Raw genomic sequence first — 19,704 nt, 5'->3', positions numbered from 1 at the left:
CACATCTGGGTGGCCAGTCCATTACAACATTGGCCCCTCCCATGTCCGAACGGTCTTGTTCTGGGCGTTTGGGACTTGGATGAGAATGTGGGATAAAGAACATAATGTGGTCGAGAATGTGGGATAAAGATAGATGTCCTGGTGGTCTGGGCGACCCAATGGCCTGGACATCCAGATAGACAATTTTCGAGAAAAAAATATTCTAGACGTATTTTTCGAAAATGGGCATTTTCCCACTGCTGACTGGGCATCTGTTGCCATACATCCAAATTGGACTTATATGTATCTTAACCCATTCTGAGCTCTTTGAGGAGAATATGATAGAAAATGAATTAAATAAATAAATGAAACAACTAAGGCTAATCCGTCCCCTCTTCCATGATCTCCACTTTACCATACTGACACAAATGCTAGTACTCTCTCAATTAGATTACTGCAACTCTCTCTACCCAGGTATAAACTCTACTCTCATCTGCAAACTATAAGTGATCCAGAATACTGCAATAAGACTAATATTCAAACTAAACAAATTTGAGTCTGTCGTACCACATTTCAGTAATCTTCACAACTAGTCAATGCAGTATTACTTTAATGCTTTTATGCATAATGTTTCACATTTTATAAGCGAATTCTGCAAAACTCCTCATAAACCTTTCATTGATTCCTGGTCAACTTCAGCCAGAAATTTCAGGAAACTTTTTCTAATTCTTCATCCACCAAGATGAGTTAAATGCAAGCATATATTTAACACATTACTTAGTTGTATCGGTGCAACATTCATCAAGGCTGATCAAAAATACTTTAGATTTTGGAAGAAACTGAAAACTCTTCTCTTTGAGGAAATACACAACATGAACAATTAACATTTTGCTTAACAGCAATGATCAACAGAATTTTGCTTGGCCACCCACCACATGGTCCCCTTTACTATCATAAAGTTGACTACTTCTACCTTACGAGTCTCAGAAATGTAATCTGGATGGACTATTTAAATTCTACTTCTCTACTAGGTCTACCAGAAACCGCAACCTCTTTACATACCCGAAAATCACAGGCTGCAGATATCGAACCTTCCTAGACAGAACATTCAAGTTGCAAGCTGGTAGACAGCAAACTTGGCTAGGCTACCTCATTGATGTCGCTAGACTGACCTACAGTGTCTTTCGGAAAGAATTAAAAACCGCCTTATTTAAGAAATTCATGTCCTAGCCAGATTTTTCCCTCCACGATCAAAGCTACCTCACCTCACCCGAATTCCTTCATTCCTCTCAATAGAAACCCTATATTCACTGCCTGCTATTATGTCCTCCTCACAATTGTACCCAGCTTCCCGTTGGTGCCCAATGTTTTTCAATGTAATATGAAAATAAGTTAATTCTTTTCAATAACCTATGTACATTTTTCTCCTAACCATTTTGCACCTTCTAATTCACTGACCACTTAATGTTCTCATATCTATTTATACTCTGTAATTCGCTGATTGTACAGCTTATCTTCTTTGTGAATCGCCTAGAAATCGCAAGATTATGGCGGTATAGAAAAATAAAGTTATTATTATTATTATTTATCTGCTGTCATCTATGTTACTATGTTACTATATCTATTGCCATCTCCATAGCTCTCTTAAAATAGCCCTTCTTTGTTATATTTAAGTGATCTCATATTAGTTATGTTGTTGCCTTGTATTCTGTTTTCTTAATCACATGTAAATCCCTTGTAAATCACCTTGAACCTAGTTAAGCATAGATCAACCCAGAAATTACAGATTAGATTAGAAGGACATGGCGGTACTTGAGAGAGTCCAGAGAAGAGCAACTAAGCTAATAAAGGGTATGGGGGACCTCTCATATACTGACAGACTGAAAAAGCTAGGGCTTTTCTCCCTGGAAAAGCGGCGACTTAGAGGAGACATGATAGAAACCTTCAAGATCATGAAGGGCATAGAAAAAGTGGACAGGGACAGATTTTTCAAATTATGGGGAACCACAAGTACAAGGGGGCACTCAGAGAAATTGAAAGGAGAAAGGTTTAGAACAAACGCCAGGAAGTTCTTTTTCACCCAGAGGGTGGTGGATACATGGAACGCGCTACCGGAGGATGTGATAAGCAGAAGCACGCTACAGGGCTTCAAAGAAGGTCTGGACAGGTACCTGGAGGACAAAGGGATTGAGGGGTACAGATAGGAGTAGAGGTAAGGTTATAGGGACAGGATTAGAGGTAAATTATAAAATTAGTCAGAGACCACTGTTCAGGCAATAGGCCTGATGGGCCGCCGCGGGAGCGGACCGCTGGGCAAGATGGACCTCTGGTCTGCCTCAGCAGAGGCAACTTCTTATGTTCTTATGCTCTTAGAACTTAATTTAGCCTGAACTCATTTTATTAAGACATACTAATGAACCAAATATCCAAGATTGGCTGGATCTCGGAGGCGCAACACTGCCTACTTACTGTCAAGCTGGTGTGCTTGATGTGTGTCTGGCTGGTGTACGTGTGGGGATATGTGGGGCTTATATGGAGTGGCTAGTATGGTATGCCTGGATGGCTGCTGCCTGTTGGAATGATTGTAGTGTACGTGTGGGGGGTTTCTTTCTACTACAAAATTGTTATTGCAGCCTTCGTTAGTTCTCCAGGGGTGTAACTGCCCCATCGTTCACTGTTATATAAAGTTTGCTATAGGATTTGCTATTCTACCTTCGCTTCCCGTGGGTGTTCCGTTGGCGGCCATGGCCTTGCTAACTTATCCTGATTGTTTACTGTTACCATTCCTAGACTGTTTGCACTGTTTTTTGTATAACTTTATATTATGACTTTTGTTTCTTGCTGTGATTTTGGCTGCATTACCAATAAAAATTATAAAAAAAAAGAAAAAGAACTTAATTTAGCCTGAGCTCATTTTATTAAGAAATACTAATGAACCAAATATCCAAGATGGATTCCAGAAATATGAAGAAGTACGTTCAGATCAAAGTGTGGAGCTGGCCAGGACATCACGATTTATTTTTACAAATACTTCTGTTCTTGAAATTAATTGCAAAGTGGTACAAAGAGGAGCAACAATTTAATGAATGAGGAAGAATTTATTGAATTTAATTCAGACAACACTAAGATATAATTGCAGATATGCATGCAGGTAATCAGGAAAGCAGAAGTGATTCCGTATGAGGCACTGTTGGTTTTGAAAGTATCCCATTGCTTCTTCATCAAGATGTGACTTTGCTGAAACACGAAATTATGCAGGACTTTTAAAATATGTTCTAGAAATGTTGGGGAAAATGATCAACCCTAAATTCTTTATTAAAGTGTACAATAATCTTTATTCTTGATTGAAGTCAATGCAGAGAATGGAAGGAGGCTTGGTTATGGGTTCATTCGTGGATGACCTGCAAAAAAAGGAGAAAAATTGTGACATTTATATTTTCACTTTTGTTTTAATGAAATGAAATCAAAATCCATCTACACTTCTATACCATCTTTTTCCCAAAAGGTGACAATCAAAGCTAATGATATGCTGTACAAAGGGAGCTCTAGTACTGACTGACTCTGGCTCATGCTTAATGCTTAGTAGAAAAATTGAAGTCCTTAAACAGAATCCCTCTACAATCACCCTCAATCTTCATTGACGGCGCTTGGTTCTTGAAGTGGGAGAAGAGATCAGAAGAGCCAGACAAATGAGAATACAAGCAGGTACAAAAGGAAAATGTCAGCTGGGGTCGATTGTCAATGTGGTTTAACAGAACAGAAGAGGATCCTGCCCAATTAAATTATGCTGATTGCGCTGGGAACACACTTTCAGCAGCTCTTAATTAGAGATTGCTGCTAAATATCTTATCTGACCACCACATAATGCTCCAGTTAGTGGGGGGGAAGAAGTGATGTCTCAGAGGTAAGACGGACACCTGAATCTTGTGCTCTGTCCACAGTCCGAGCAATATCCCTTGCATACTGTCATTGAGCAGTGATTTGGTTGAGCAGAAGGTGGAATTACCCATGGTGACATGCTGGTGAGAGACTGGTGGCCTGTGCTGTATATGGCAATGGAGCGCTAGAAGATCGCAGCAGTTTTCAGTTGGTTAAAAGATGGGCATGGATTGCAGTGCCAAGTGCTAATCTGTACATGGTGTCATTTACAGATTATGTCATTGTGCATTTTTTTTTTTCAGTGCACAAATTTGGAGCCATTTTCTGAATCTAGTCCTTAGTGCTGCTCCAAATTAGCAGATTGTTTTGGTTAGTGCATTCACCTAGAGCAGTGTTTTTCAACCTTTTTTGGGCAAAGGCACACTTGTTTCATGAAAAAAATCACGAGGCACACCACCATTAGAAAATGTTAAAAAATTTAACTCTCTGCCTATATTGACTATATATAAAGTAATTCTCTTGAATAGGAATCAAATAAACACAAAGAAAGTATTTTATAATTACTTTATTATGAAATATTAAGTAAACAGAATAGTGAAAAATTATAAAATACTTTATTCAGTGCGAAACCTGGGCCTGTTTGGCTGAACACAAAGCTGATATTCTGGCTGGAATTGAAGAAAGACACACACGTAGCTCTTCGTCAACAGCCGTTCCCTTCACCGCCCCGTCACCGCCATCCCTTTCACCGCCCCGTCACCGCCACTGCCATCCCATTCACCGCCCCGTCACCGTCCCCGCTGCATCCATATAAGCCTTAGTACTGTAATATTTAGCTTATTCCTTTCTTATAAATCAAAGTTCCTGCTGCTGAACTAGAGAAAGAGATGTTCAGCTGGCAGGGCTTTGTTTATAAATTTTTATCAACACAACTAAAGCAAAAAATAAATAGAATTTTTTTTCTACCTTTGTTGTCTGGTTTCTGCTTTGCACATCTTCTCATTCAATTCCTTCCATCCACTGTGTGTCTTCTCTCTGCGTCTTCCATTTGCTGTTACTGTGCCTCTCCCTTCACCCCCCCCCCCAATTGGTCTAGCACCCATCTTCTTCACTCCGCTCCCCCATAGTCTGGCATCTGTCTTCTTCCCACTCTGTCTTCCACATTTCCCTTCGGGGTCTGTTCCTCTCCACCCTCCTTCAATGTTTGTCCTATTCCTTTCCACCACCACCCTTCCCTCCCTCCTTTACCATCTGTTCCTTTCTACTACCCTTCAGCTCCTCTCACGTGGCTTATCTATCTACCTTCCTCCCTCTTATTTTCATGGCACGTTACAATGTAATTTGTGCAAGCCACTGGAGCCTGCGAGCTCGGTCCCTGTCCCATCCCCACAAACCATCTCGCTTCTGTGCTCCTATTTTCTCCATTTCTAATATCTCCCCTATGTATCTGTCATTGCCCCCCCCCCCCCTGTGTCCATATACCATCCCCATGGCATGTCCCCTTTATGTCTCTGACCCTATGCCCCATGCACATAATTTCCCCTCTTTCTGTTACCTTCCTGTGTCCAGATTTCCCCTATCTTCCTCTTCCATACCAGTGTGTCTCTTCTTTTCAACCCCATCTAGCTTTTTTCCCTCTTTCTTCCCCCCCCCCCTGCTTCTAGCATCTGGCTCACCTGCCTGTCCTTCCCTTTCTTTCCTGCTGTGGGTTTTTCTTTCCGTCTTCATCCCCTTGGCCCAGAATCCTTTTCCCTTTCACTCCCTCCTTCCAATTTGAGCCGGGAACACGAGCGATCGCACGGTCCCCGCAGCCACCACTCGCCTGCCCAATCGATCCTATTGTTTAGCCAGCTCTCTCCCTTCGCCTCACCTTAGTTTGTAGGTTTTGTTTTTTGGCGACATGCACGCTTTCCCAAAGAGCCGCGCACGTGCGGCTGCTCAGTGTTCAGTCTTCTGCTCTGCTGCAACTTCCTGTTTCCGGTTGCGTCAGAGCAGAAGATCGAAACTGAACAGCAGCGGGGACCGGGGGAGTCTCATGGGAGTGCGTGCGGGACCCGGCCTGAGGCCTAATCAGTGTCTGCACCGTACGGCACACCAGGCAACATCTCGCGGCACACTAGCGGTTGAAAAACACTGACCTAGAGAACCACTCTCATTATCCAGACAAGTGCCTTTGCATATCAGGCAGTTAATCTTAATTTCAGTATAAAATATTTGATGTATTCAGTTATGTAATTAGAAATAATGAGTATATGATTAAAGATATTTTGTTTTTGTGATTCTCGATTCTGATTTTGATCATCCTTCTGTTATAGGAGGACATATTTACAATATAGAAAAAGTAGGGAAGGATCAGTGGACCTCCAATAGTGCTAAAAGGTCCCAAAGAATGTTGAAGTTTATTGAAAAGATAGACTAGCCTATTTCTGCATATTTTCAATAAACTTTGACATTCATCGGGACCTTGTGATCAAGGATAGGATCTCTAATCAGAAAATAATGGTATATATTGAAGAACTAAGGCCAGTACTGGGCAGGCTTACACAATCTATGTCCCGTATATGGCCATTCAGTTGAGTATGGGCTGGGGAAAGCTTCGACAGCTAGGATGGTTACGATGGGCTGGAGAAAGCTTTGACGGAGACTCCAGTAGATGGAACCTAAGCACAGTACCGGGCAGACCTCTGGGTTTCTGGCCCAGATATATCTAAGAAAAAGGACCATTTAAATTAAATCAGTAATTTAAAGAGAGGGTATGTGATCTGATCCTCTAATACTATGTCACATGAGTCTGTCAATAAAGCTGTCCTCTCCTATAACCCATTCTCTCTTCTGCCATTGATACCCTTGGCCCATCCCATTTCACGTCCTGTAAGGCATGCCAACCCCAACCCTGGCTGACCCCCAACATCCATTACCTGTGCTCATGAGCCCAAGCTGCTTAAATCCCACACACATGCCGACTTCATACACTTCAAATTTATGCTGATGTCCTTCCAATCTACCCTCTTGCTACAACCATTTAATTAACTCTCTTAGTGCCAACCCTCGTCATCTCTTTGCCACACTCAACTCTCTATTTAAAGTCCCCCACCACCTCCTAGCCCCTCCTCACTTTCCACCAGACAATGTCAGAGTTCTTCTATGACAAGATTCATAAGATCTACCTTGAATTCTCAACCAAGTCACATCCCCCATCACCCCTTCTACCTGTCTACTTTGTCAGCCTTCCTTCAACAACCCCTGCCACCATTTCCTCCCTTTCTAAAGTCACAGAAGAGGAAACTGCTCATCCTCTCTTCTCCTCCAAACCCACCACTTGATCCTCTGATCCGATTCCCACCCACCTATTTGGAGCTATCATGCCCGCTGTCATTCCTCCCAACTGTCATATTCTCAACCTATCACACTTCACTGCAACAGTTTCTGGTGTCTTCAAATATGCTGTAGTTACACCTCTCCTCAAAAAAGCCTCAATAGACCCCCATATCACCCTCCAACTATCACCCCATCTTCCTCCTCCTCTTCCTATCAGAGCTACTCAACCGTGCTGTTCACTGCCATTGCCTGGACTTCCTTCTCAAGATATTCTTGATCCACTTCAGTCAGGCTTTCGCTCTCTCCATTCAATGGAAACTGCCCTTTCTAAAGTCTCTAATGACCTGTTCCTGGCCACATCCAATGGCCTCTACTCTATCGTCATCCTTCTCAATCTGTCTGCTGCCTTTGATACTGTTGATCACCACCTACTCCTAAATACGCTGTCCTCGCTGGGATTCCAGGGTTCTGTTTTCTCCTGCTTTTCTTCCTATCTCTCCCATTGCACTTTTAGTGTATGCTATGGTGGATCATCCTCCGCTGCTATCCCACTGTCTATCAGTACCTCAAGGCTCTGTCTTAGGCCTTCTTCTCTTCTCCATATATACCCACTCTCTCGGTACACTGATCCCCTCTCATGGTTTTCAATATCACCTCTATGCTGATAACTCCCAGATCTACCTCTCCACACCAGATATCTCTACAGGAAATCAGACCTGAATCTCAACCTTCCTGTCTGACATTGCTGCTTGGATGTCTCACCACCATCTAAAACAGAATATGGCTAAAACCGAACTCCTTATCTTTCCACCCAAACCCACCACCCTCCTCCCACCATTCTCTATTTTTCTGGATAATACTCTCCTCCCTGTTTTGTCAGCTCACAACCTTTGACTTCTCTCTCTCTCCTTCTCCTCTCAGATCTAACAAATTGCTAATACCTGTCACTTCCTCCTCTATAATATTATCAAAATCTGACCTCTCCTCTCTGAGCACACTACCAAAACTCTTATCCATGCTCTTATCACCTCTTGCTTAGATCACTGCAATTTATCTCTCTCAGTTCTTCCACTCAACTATGTCTCTCCCCTTCAATTCCCTTCAATGCTGCATGACTCATATTCCGCAAAAACTACCTTGCTCATGTTACTCCTCTCCTCAAGTCACCTCATTGGCTCCCCATCCATTTCTGAATATAGTTCAAACTCCTCATACTGACTTACAAGTGCATTCACTCTGTAGCCCCTCAATATCTTTCCTTATCTCCTCCTATGCACCCCCCCATGAACTCCATTCATTAGGTAAGTTCCTCTAATCTATACCCTTCTCCACCACCAACTCCAGACTCCATCCCTTCTTTCTTGCCATGCCGTATGCCTGGAACAGGCTGCCAGAGTCAATACGTTATCCTCCATCCCTAGAAGTCTTCAAAGCCAAGCTAAAAGCTCACTTTTCTTTGAAGCTGCTTTCAACTCTTAACTCCCAGTCACCGTCAGATACCTAAACCCATCGTATCATTCCTTCTGCTAGAAACTCCCCAACCCTGAGATATCCTTCCTGTCTGTCCAAATTAGATTGTAAGAACATAAGAATAGCCTTACTGGATCAGACCAATTGTCCATCAAGCCCAGTAGCCTGTTCTTATGGTGGCCAATCCAGGTCACTAGTATCTGGCCAAAACCTAAGGAGTAGCAATATTCCATGCTACCTATTGAATGTTAAATGTACAGCATTGCATATTGTGACAAATCTAGCTCTCCTGCTAGCTTTGTCTCAGGTTTAACTAGAAGGAACAGTAAACCCCTAAGCAGGAGAGCTGACCAGGTTGGCCCTGCCAATTATGAAAGCTCTGACTTCCCTTGTACTAACTTGGATGAGCCAGACAGTGACTGCCAGGGAGAGTTCAGTCCAGTTGCAGGTTACTCTCCCAAGCCTGATATTAGAGCTCAAAGAAACTCAGGAGCTAGGGAACTACGTCTCCCAGAAGGTCAAAGTCATAGCAGGAAGTTGTCACATGGGCAGACACAGCTGCAGAGAAAGTTTTCTCCCTTCCCCCTCTTCAGAGCAGGGAGGGGCGAATTGGAGCCTGTTAAAACAGGGCAGCTGAGACCCAGGGGGGGAGGAGCAAAGGGGGCTGCAAGGAGAGCCTCAGAGGCAGCAAGGCTTGCCTCTCCAGCTGAATTCTGACGAGCTGGGCAAGGACTGGGACATGGTGGACATTTCAGATGAGCCTGAGACTACAGCTGAGAGGCAACTAGAAGGCTGGGAACCCATGGACATTAGTGAGCCGGTTATTCCTGGATGCAATGGACACAAGCTGAGCAAGGTTGGAAGTGTTTTTGCTATTTTTGTTTCTTACCTTTTTGTCTGAAAGTTTTGGGACTAAGTTTGTTTGAATGCTGAATTGTTTGAGCTTCCCAGAGCTAGTCTCTGAAGTACTCAAGTTCCTGAACTGTTGCCTTGGACTGTATAACATTCCAAACTACCCAGCATTTGTGTTCTTCCCTCTCAGCTCAGCTGGAGGCTAATTAGTTGGAGATAAGATACTGAAGGAGTAAGACACAGAGGAGCTCCCTATTGCAGGTATTCTGTGGGAGAGTTTCAAGGTTAGCAGTTTTCCTTTTTGGTTTTGTAAAACTTTATTTTTCATACTGCAAGAGTTTTTTGTTTGCTCCTCTCTCCTGCTCTTTCCTGGTGAGGGAATATTGCTGGGACTATCCTAATCTCAGAGAGCTGGTGAAGAGGATTGAGGTAGAAAGACTAAAGTCCAGCCAAATTCTTGTATGATTTTGTGTTTTAAATTGGAGTCAGGATGTTGATTGTGAAGCCAGTGTGGCCAGGTTGGCCCAGAGCTCGATGTTTTGGTTCTTATACAAAATGTATTGAAAAGTACTGCAAACTGCTAATAATATCAGGCCGTTTAACCAGAGGTCAAAAATAAAAGTACACCTTTACTTTTCGACATCCTATCCAGATAAATTCTACCAAATGGTGACCCCAATGTGTTTTTAAGAGAATCAGCAGAAGAAAAAGCAAGTTCAGACTGAAAGGAGGATAAGAAATGAGTAACCCCGGAGGAGAAGACATCTTATAGGGGAACTTAGCAAGTGAAATGAATTTTTATTTAAAACATTTACAGACAGATTAATATCTAAGCGGTTTCTAGCAGCAAACATACATCAAATTTCCAATTAAAAACCTAGCAATCTCTCTTATCCCATCTTACAGTGTATCAAGGCAGCTGAAGAAGAAATTAGTCTCATTACAAGTAGGCATCAACAAAGAGTTGTTTCTTTAGTAACTTCTTAAAGTTAGCACAATTCGTACACAATCTTAAATGTCCAGGTAGATTAGATGTACCCCAGCAATACAAAATATTCTTGGTTTTGAAAATACATATTGTACACTTCTTTCCTTAATCGCTATTAGTCTCATGGCTCCCTCAGATCTCCACCTCCTGCCAGGTCTATAAATCTCCCACAATGCACCAAACCAAGATGGTGCCGATCTATATAGAACCTGGTGGATTAGGGTCATAACTTTATACTGTACTCTGTTTAATTGGTAGCCAATGAAGTTGTTTCAAGACTCAACTTTGCCTACAGTCGAGTTCTCTCTGCTGAATCAGGAGGTCAGGAAGCTTCAACCTATCCTTCCATAGTAATGAGAAGAAATGCAAAGCCTGTTTAGGAACCAAAAGATCTGTTTTTACGTAAGATGCAAAATGAATCAAGTTGCCTTCGTAAGGCAAATACTTTTCCAAACAAGACACAGTTTTCCAGAGGAGAGACGGGACAGAAATTGTTGAAATTCTATGAAGACATCTATATCCTCTAACTAAGCTCTTATGTAATTAGAGAAAGAAAAAGATACCTGAGCAGGTGACACCGGCATCTTCATCATGATTACAGTTATGGTGGTTCCACCCACCGTTGTTGCACTCTGACAGGTCCTGTTCACTTCCCGTACATGTCATATCATCCAGAACGATATTTCCTTTGCCTTGGCCAAAATGGGCATTGCCGGGAGCAGAAGTAGCGACTCCACAACCCAGCTGTCTGCACACAACATTGCCAGCAGCCATTTCCCAATTGTCATCGCAAACTGTTCCCCAATTTCCATTATAGTAAACTTCAACACGTCCTGAGCATCTGTCTGTGCCGTTCACCAATCGTATTGGATGGATTGATGCTAAAAGCAAAGGAGGAGATTACATAGGTACTAATAAGGAAGGACTGGGCTACATTTTAGACATGGAACAAATCGTTACAGCACATTAGGATGCTTGGCAAATCTTTCTAATAGGCTCTTTGTGTTTTTTTCATTGCACTATTTACCTGTTGATTGCTGGGCTACAGTAACAAAAAGCAGGATGAAGCTTAAATCTATTTCCATAGTGGCCATCCCAGACCAGTCCAGAACCTGTACAAAATGTCCATTGACCGGCGGATGGAGACAGAAGCAAGGGAGCTGCACGTGACAGTGGGAAGGGGTGGAAAACCCTTAGGGAGGGCTCCTCTGCTGAAAAACCACTGAGAATTAGATGCACTAAAGTCAGTGATTGTCTGCTTTAGCAATGATTGCATTTGCTGCACTGACAAAGAAAATGGCACACTGCTTGGTTTTCTGCACGATTGCTCATTGTCCAAATCAGTCGTGCAAACTAGCGGAGCAATTGATGTACTAGCATTGCTTGGTGAGGCACAAAAAAAGCGACTGGTCAAGACCACTCACTTACCTGTCTTACCAGACCTTTTTTAAAAAATGGGCACAGATACTGCGGTAGGGGTTTAACGCACATAATACCGCGCGTTAACCCATCTGCCGCGCTAGCTGCTAACACCTGCATTGAGCAGGCGTTAGCTTTTTAGCCGGCCGTGGGGGTTAGTGCGTGATGAAATGTCCGACCGTGCTAACCCCACTAGCGGCTTGATAAAAGGAGCCCTGTGTGTGTGGTCCAGAATCGGCCAACAGAGACTCACCTGGTCTTAACGACAGTGTTTGTGTAACTCCCTCACCCTGAAAAGACAGATAATTCCTCAATTAAATCAGGCTCAAATAATTTGCTTACCTGGTTTCTGAGAAGCTGTTAGGATGGAAAATAAAAAGTGTTAGTGATGAGGTTCAACCCAGGAAAAGCACAAATGCAGTCCAGACATCTTGAGATACACATTTTCCTTCTCAACGACAAAAAGATTATTATGAGTGAAAAATTGAATCTCACAAATCAAGTCCAAAAAGTTCAGGTGTCCCTGTGACACTATGTCCGTCACACACCCCCCCCCCCCCCCCAAAAAAAAGGAAAAAATTCCCAACTTGCAGTATCAAAAAACCAAATTCTCAGTGTAAAGTGCTGTATGGTTTTTTGATACTTTTTTTTTTGGGGGGGGGGGTGTGACGGACATAGTGTCACAGGGACACCTGAACTATTTGGACTTGATTTCAAACCAGCGACAATGATCAAAAAGGAGACTCTTTAATCCCTTGCACCTGAATCCTGACATTGACAATTACTGTTTGAAGCTAAGTACCATCTTTTTTATATGTTTGAACTGCAGATCAAACAAATTAATTAATTAATTATATGCAAGGCAGGCAGGTAGGAGGGTGCAATGATGGAATGATATAAGATCATTGTTTTACAACACTGCTGTGTTTGAATGATGTTACAAACTGAGCACTCACTTATAATTAATATATAGCTTATTTTTTTGATTTATAATTAGGTTGATAAACAATTGAATTCTTATATTTTTTTATTGTTCTCAGTGTATTCATAATATAATTGGTATTTTTTCCTAAAATTTATATTTCTTTTTTGGTTTTTCTTACACCAACCATATAAAAGGTGCATCAAAAATCTTACCTGTGGTCCGTGCCGGAGTTTCCCACTCACCTGGGGCCTGGCCCGGCCACAATATCTTTATTAATTTTTCAGTCTAAACACAGTGCATAAAGGAATACATACATCCATCAATAAATACCTGAAAAAATAAATCATTTTCTCCCCCCTCCCACCCACCCTAATTCCAATTTATTCAATTAAACCATACAACTGTACATATATGTAATTAATAAACAAATATCTCTCTCCCATCCCCCTTCCTTGGATGTGCAAATCAAACTAGTAACAGGGGAATAAAACATTTAATTAAAATTAATAAAACTGGTCAATGGACCACTGTGTCAGTTTAAACAACTTATTAGTATCCATTTGTTCAGAATTCATTTTCTTGTATTTAAAACACAAGAATAATGAATTCCACCAAAAAGTAAAATTTAATCAGCAAAATTCTTCCAATTTTTAGTGACCATTTGCATGGCTACCCCAGTCATTATACCAAATAATCTGCTTTTATGTCTATCTATTGGAGGTGTAAGAGATAACAATGTCCCATAGATTACCGCTTCATATGACAGCGAAACCATAGTCTCCAGAATCAAATTAATATGTCCCCATATAGATTTCCAAAAGTTGAGCATCAGAGGACAATAGAACAACAAATGATCCAGTGTCCCTATTTCAAGATGACAGTGCCAGTATCTATTAGACTTAGAACTATCTAACTTTTGCAAATGAACAGGGGTCCAGAAAGCTCTGTGTAACAAAAAAAAATCTAGGTTTGTCTCATAGATACTGACGCTGTACATCTCGTCCTCCAAGCCAAATCCGTGGCCATTGAGTAGCAGAAATTTGTTGCTTTTTTTCAGTGCTCCAAATGTCTCTTAGAATAGTTTTAGGTTTTTTATTCAGATATTCAGGTATTAATTTATACCACTTGGCTGCCTGATGCCCTAACAAATCTGTCTAGAAGCATAGGCCCGGCAAACTATACTGATTTTTAGAGTTGCGCCAATCAGGGAACCCCTTCTGAATGGCCTGCTTCAACTGCAATCATTTATATGCTTGAGACTGTATGATACCGAATAATTGTTGCAATTGTGAAAAGTCAAGCATTTTCCCATTTGATAACACATCATCTAAAGCACAATTCTTCAACCGCCGGTCCGCAGACCGATGCCGGTCCGCAGAAAATTCCTGCCAGTCCGCGCAGGACCGGCAAGATCAACTTCTTCAATTTCCTGCCGGTCCGCGCAGGACCGGCAAGATCGAGGAGCTGTCACTCGCGCAGGGCCAGAGAGATAATAGGGAGCCTCACACTGTGCTTTCTCCCCTCCCAGCGGCTCTCCTTACAAACGCAGCGATTGAAGAAGGAAGCCTTGGAGCTTTTGCTGAGTCGGGCCGCCTCTGATGATGCAACTTCCGCTTTCCTCAGAGGCGGTGCGACCCAATAAAGGACCCGGGGCTGCCTTACTGAATCGCAGTGCTGGCAAGTAAGGAGAGTTGCTGGGAGGGGAGAAAGCTGCTGGGCATGGTGAAAAAAAAAAAAGGGACAGCTGCTACTGGACCTGGATAGAGAGAAGGAGAGATGCTGCTGGGAAGTGGAAGGCAAAGGAGTCTGGGAAGCTGCTGGGTAAGGGGGAAAAAGGGACAGCTGCTACTGGACCTGGAGAGGGAGAAGGAGAGATGCTGCTGGGAGGGGAGAAGGGAAAGGAGTCTGGGAAGCTGCTGGGCAAGGGGAAAAAGGGACAGCTGCTACTGGATCTGGATAGGAGGAAGGAGAGATGCTGCTGGGAGGGGAGGAGGGAAAGGAGTCTGGGAAGCTGCTGGGCATGGTGAAAAAAAGGGACAGCTGCTACTGGACTTGGAGAGGGAGAAGGAGAGATGCTGCTGGGAGGGGAGGAGGGAAAGGAGTCTGGGAAGCTGCTGGGCAAGGGAAAAAAAGGGACAGCTGCTACTGGAGATGGAGAAGGAGAGATGCTGCTGGGAGGGGAGGAGGGAATGGAGTCTGGGAAGCTGCTGGGCAAGGGAAAAAAAGGGACAGCTGCTACTGGAGAGGGAGAAGGAGAGATGCTGCTGGGAGGGGAGGAGAGAAAGGAGTCTGGGCAGCTGCTAGGCAAGGGAAAAAAGGGACAGCTGCTACTGGAGAGGGAGAAGGAGAGATGCTGCTGGGAGGGGAGGAGGGAAAGGAGTCTGGGAAGCTGCTGGGCAAGGAAAAAAAGGGACAGCTGCTACTGGAGAGGGAGAAGGAGAGATGCTGCTGGGATGGGAGGAGGGAAAGGAGTCTGGGAAGCTGCTGGGCAAAGGAAAAAAAGGGACAACTGCTACTTGACCTGGAGGGAAGCTTGAGGGCAAGGGAAAAAAAAGGGACAGCTGCTACTGGAGAGGGAGAAGGAGAGATGCTGCTGGGATGGGAGGAAGGGAAGAGAGTTACTGCTGGACAGGAGGAGGAGGGAAGGGAGAATGAAAAAAGGAAGGAAATAGCTGTCAGAGAGATTAGAGGAGGGGAAGGGGAGACACAGGCATGAGAAAGTAGAGAGATTGATGATAGGAAGGGGTCAGCAGAAAAATAAGCAGAGAGGGACAACGATGATAGATCTGGTGTAGGAGAGATAAAAATGAAGAGAGCAGTGAAGCTGGAATGAATCATGTAAAAAGGAAAGAGGGGGTACAAGCTGGATGGAAAGGGGAGAGGGGCATAGAAAGAAGACAGATACCATATGGAAGGGGGAGAGGACAGACAGTGGATGGAAGGGGCAGATGCTGGATTGAAGAGACAGAGAAGGCAGACGCTGGAAGGAAGAGAGTGAAAGGAAGATGAAAGCAGAAACCAGAGACGACAAAAGGTAGAAAAAAATAATTTTATTTCTATTTTGTGATTAGAATATATCAGATTTGAAATATATATCCTGCTAGAGCTGGTGTTAGACATAACTGGGGACTGCAAAACCCAGGCAGTGCTTCTTTAGCTTCCAGCTGGCTTAGGGCGCTCTCTGACCAGGGGGCAGTTGCCCTAGTTGCACTCCCCTAAAACTATTCCTGTCATGTGTGACTGCAGTATTCTGTTAGCATGATATTTCTGTGTATAATTCTGTAATAATTTGGCTTGTTCAGTTTTCTTGATAGTAGAGGGGATATATGTGAAGGGGAGGGGAGACAGGGGTTTTGTTGATCCTTGCTCTGTATTATTTGTATTTATAAAATGACAATTGTACAGAATATTGTTTCTTTTTATACTTTAATAAAATACATCTTAAATAATAAAATGCTAGCCCGCGCATGCGCAGTAGCGAAACGTGTTCCCTGATCCATTTTCTGTCGGGATGTGGCCGCACGACTGCGCATGCGCTAGATGGCGCGTTGAGGAGTCATAATGCAGACCCGGAAGAGCGAAGGAAGCCTCACACTGAGCAACTGTATTTACACTGTGCAACGAGCCTCTGCAACGGTCCCGGGTTCCTCTCAGCCCACCCTTCTCGCGGTCTGGTCGGCTACCTTAGTCCTTTGCTGCCGCCGCCACCCCCTTCCCTTCCCGCGGTCGACAAAACTCTTGCCTCCAGCAGCCGCTGCAGCACTGTAAACACGCTGTTTCGCTGCCTCTACTGCCTTCATTTGCTCTTCCGTTTCTCTGATGACGTCATCAGGGACACGGAAGAGCAAATCGGGGCAGTAGAGGCCGCGAAGCAGCGTGTTTACAGTGCCCAACAGGTCACGACCTGTCTGAATCACCCCTTGGTTTCAGTACCCTACGATCCCTTTGTCCCTCAGGAATCCGTCCAGTCCCTGTTTGAATCCCTGTACTGTATTCTGCCTGATCACTTCCTCCGGGAGCGCATTTCATGTGTTCACGACCCTTTGGGTGAAGAAAAACTTCCTTTCATTTGTCTTGAACCTATCCCCCTTCAGTTTCTCCGAGTGCCCCCTCGTACTTGTTGTCCCCTTCAGTCTGAAGAATCTGTCCCTATCCACCCTCTCTATGCCTCTCAGGATCTTGAAGGTCTCTATCATATCTCCCCTGAGCCTCCTTTTTTCCAGAGAGAAGAGACCTAGCTTATCCAGCCTCTCGGCGTATGGGCAGTTTTCCAGCCCTCTTACCAGCGACACATTGGCCTCCAGTGACCACAACATGGTATGGTTCAATATCAGGAAAGGTTTCACTAAATCTACTACACTAACCAATGTCCTCAAATTCAAGGACACAAATTTCAAAGAAATGGGAGACTTCGTTCACCAGGCGCTACAAAGCCAAGAAGAAACCGATAACGTGGAAGACATGTGGTCGACTTTGAAAGCAACCATACAAGAAGCAACAAACCGCTATGTAAAATCAGTAAGTAAACGGCAAAGGAACAATAAGCCACAGTGGTTTACTGCGGAGATCTCAGACCTGATCAAGGAGAAGAAAAAAGCATTCATCTCTTACAAACAATCAGGGAAGCAGGACTCTAGAGCAGACTACCTGGCCAAATCAAAAGCCGTCAAAACAGCAGTCAGGGAGGCTAAATTCCTCATGGAGGAGTCTCTAGCAAAGAACATCCAGAAGGGAGATAAATCCTTCTTCAGGTATATCAGTGATAGAAGAAAAAACTCAGGCGGGATTGTACGTCTTAGGAAACCAGACGGAGACTATGTGGAAAAGGATTCGGAAAAAGCCCAACTATTAAATGAATACTTCTGCTCAGTCTTCACCCGAGAAGCGCCAGGGCTCGACCCTCAGCTACAGACAAGGGTTGGCTCAGTTGACCCGTTTAGTAACTTTGAGTTTACGCCCAGCAGTGTCTACGGTGAGCTGTCAAAGCTCAAGGTTAACAAAGCAATGGGGCCGGACAACCTGCACCCCAGGGTGCTTAGGGAGCTGAGTGATGTCTTGGCGGAGCCACTGTCCGCGCTCTTCAACCTCTCCCTTAGTACAAGCAGCGTCCCGTTGGACTGGAGGATGGCTAACGTCATTCCACTCCACAAGAAAGGCTCAAAGATGGAGACAGCAAACTACAGACCAGTGAGTCTAACATCGATAGTGAGCAAACTAATGGAAACTCTAATCAAACACCAATTAGATAAGATCCTGGATGAGGAGAATCTACGGGATCCCCGACAACATGGATTTACTAAGGGGAGATCCTGCCAATCCAACCTGATCAGCTTCTTTGACTGGGTAACGGGGAAGCTGGATATTGGGGAGTCCCTGGACATCGTGTACCTGGACTTTAGCAAAGCATTCGATAGCGTACCACACCGCAGGTTACTGAGCAAGATGAGTTCTATAGAATTAGGTAACACATTGACGAAATGGGTTGGGAGCTGGCTTGGAGGTAGGCTCCAAAGGGTGGTGGTGAACGGCACCCCCTCCGAAATGACGGAGGTGATTAGTGGAGTACCACAGGGCTCAGTCTTGGGCCCAATCCTATTCAACATCTTTATAAGAGACTTGGCAGAAGGGCTTCGAGGTAAAATAACATTATTCGCCGATGACGCCAAACTGAGTAATGTAGTGGGCAAATGCACAACAGACGAAGATTCAGTGCCCGACAACATGATGCACGACCTACTCCTACTGGAGCGATGGTCTAGGACATGGCAACTCAACTTCAATGCCAAAAAATGCAAAGTTATGCACCTGGGCAGCCAGAATCCATGCAAGTCTTATACCCTTAATGGCGAGATCCTAGCAAAAACGGTAGCAGAACGAGACTTGGGGGTAATCGTCAGTGAGGACATGAAGTCTGCCAATCAAGTGGAGCAGGCTTCGTCCAAGGCAAGACAAATCATGGGCTGCATACGAAGGGGTTTCGTCAGTCGTAAGGTGGAAGTCATTATGCCATTGTATAGATCCATGGTGAGGCCCCACCTGGAATACTGTGTGCAATTCTGGAGGCCGCATTATCGCAAGGATGTGCTGAGACTGGAGTCGGTGCAAAGAATGGCCACCCGGATGGTCTCGGGACTCAAGGATCTACCATACGAAAAACGGCTTGACAAATTACAGCTATACTCGCTCGAGGAGCGCAGAGAGAGGGGGGACATGATCGAGACGTTCAAGTATCTTACGGGCCGCATCGAGGCGGAGGAAGATATCTTCTTTTTCAAGGGTCCCACGACAACAAGAGGGCATCCGTTGAAAATCAGGGGCGGGAAACTACGAGGTGACACCAGGAAATTCTTTTTCACTGAAAGAGTGGTTGATCGCTGGAATAGTCTTCCACTACAGGTGATTGAGGCCAGCAGCGTGCCTGATTTTAAGGCCAAATGGGATCGGCACATGGGATCTATTCACAGTGCAAAGGTAGGGGAGGGACATTAAGGTGGGCAGACTAGATGGGCCGTGGGCCCTTATCTGCCGTCTATTTCTATGTTTCTATGTTTCTACGTTGCTCTCCTTTGGACTCTCTCAAGTACCGCCATGTCCTTCTTGAGGTGAGGCGACCAATACTGAACGCAGTATTCCAGATGTGGGCGCACCATCGCCCGATATAGTGACATGATGACTTCCCGCGTCCTGGTTGTGATACCCTTCTTTATGATGCCCAGCATCCTGTTGGCTTTTTTCGACGCTGCTGCGCACTGTGCGGATGGCTTCATTGATGCATCCACTAGCACACCCAAGTCTCTCTCAAGTCCGCTGTCTCCCAGCAGTGCCCCCCCCCCATTTTGTAGTTGAACAACGGGTTCTTGTTTCCTATATGCAT

The 19,704-nt window shown here is 44.2% G+C and overlaps 1 protein-coding gene across 1 annotated transcript in view; it reads right to left on the bottom strand.

The window, feature by feature from the left end:
- The window catches only part of DMBT1 (deleted in malignant brain tumors 1), a 572,499-nt gene that overhangs the window by 503,295 nt on the left and 49,500 nt on the right, over positions 1-19,704 (bottom strand). The window contains exons 5-6 of the mRNA XM_033942984.1: positions 12,248-12,262; positions 11,050-11,367 (exon numbers count right to left, since the gene is read on the bottom strand). Of these exons, the coding sequence (XP_033798875.1) occupies positions 11,050-11,367; positions 12,248-12,262 (333 nt within the window). The remainder of the gene's footprint in view (positions 1-11,049; positions 11,368-12,247; positions 12,263-19,704) is intronic.

The sequence above is a fragment of the Geotrypetes seraphini genome, chromosome 4 (genome assembly GCF_902459505.1).
Source record: "Geotrypetes seraphini chromosome 4, aGeoSer1.1, whole genome shotgun sequence".
In the NCBI taxonomy this organism is placed as follows: domain Eukaryota; kingdom Metazoa; phylum Chordata; class Amphibia; order Gymnophiona; family Dermophiidae; genus Geotrypetes; species Geotrypetes seraphini.
Note: the sequence above shows the minus strand (reverse complement) of the source record. Positions and strands in the feature narration are given on the sequence as shown.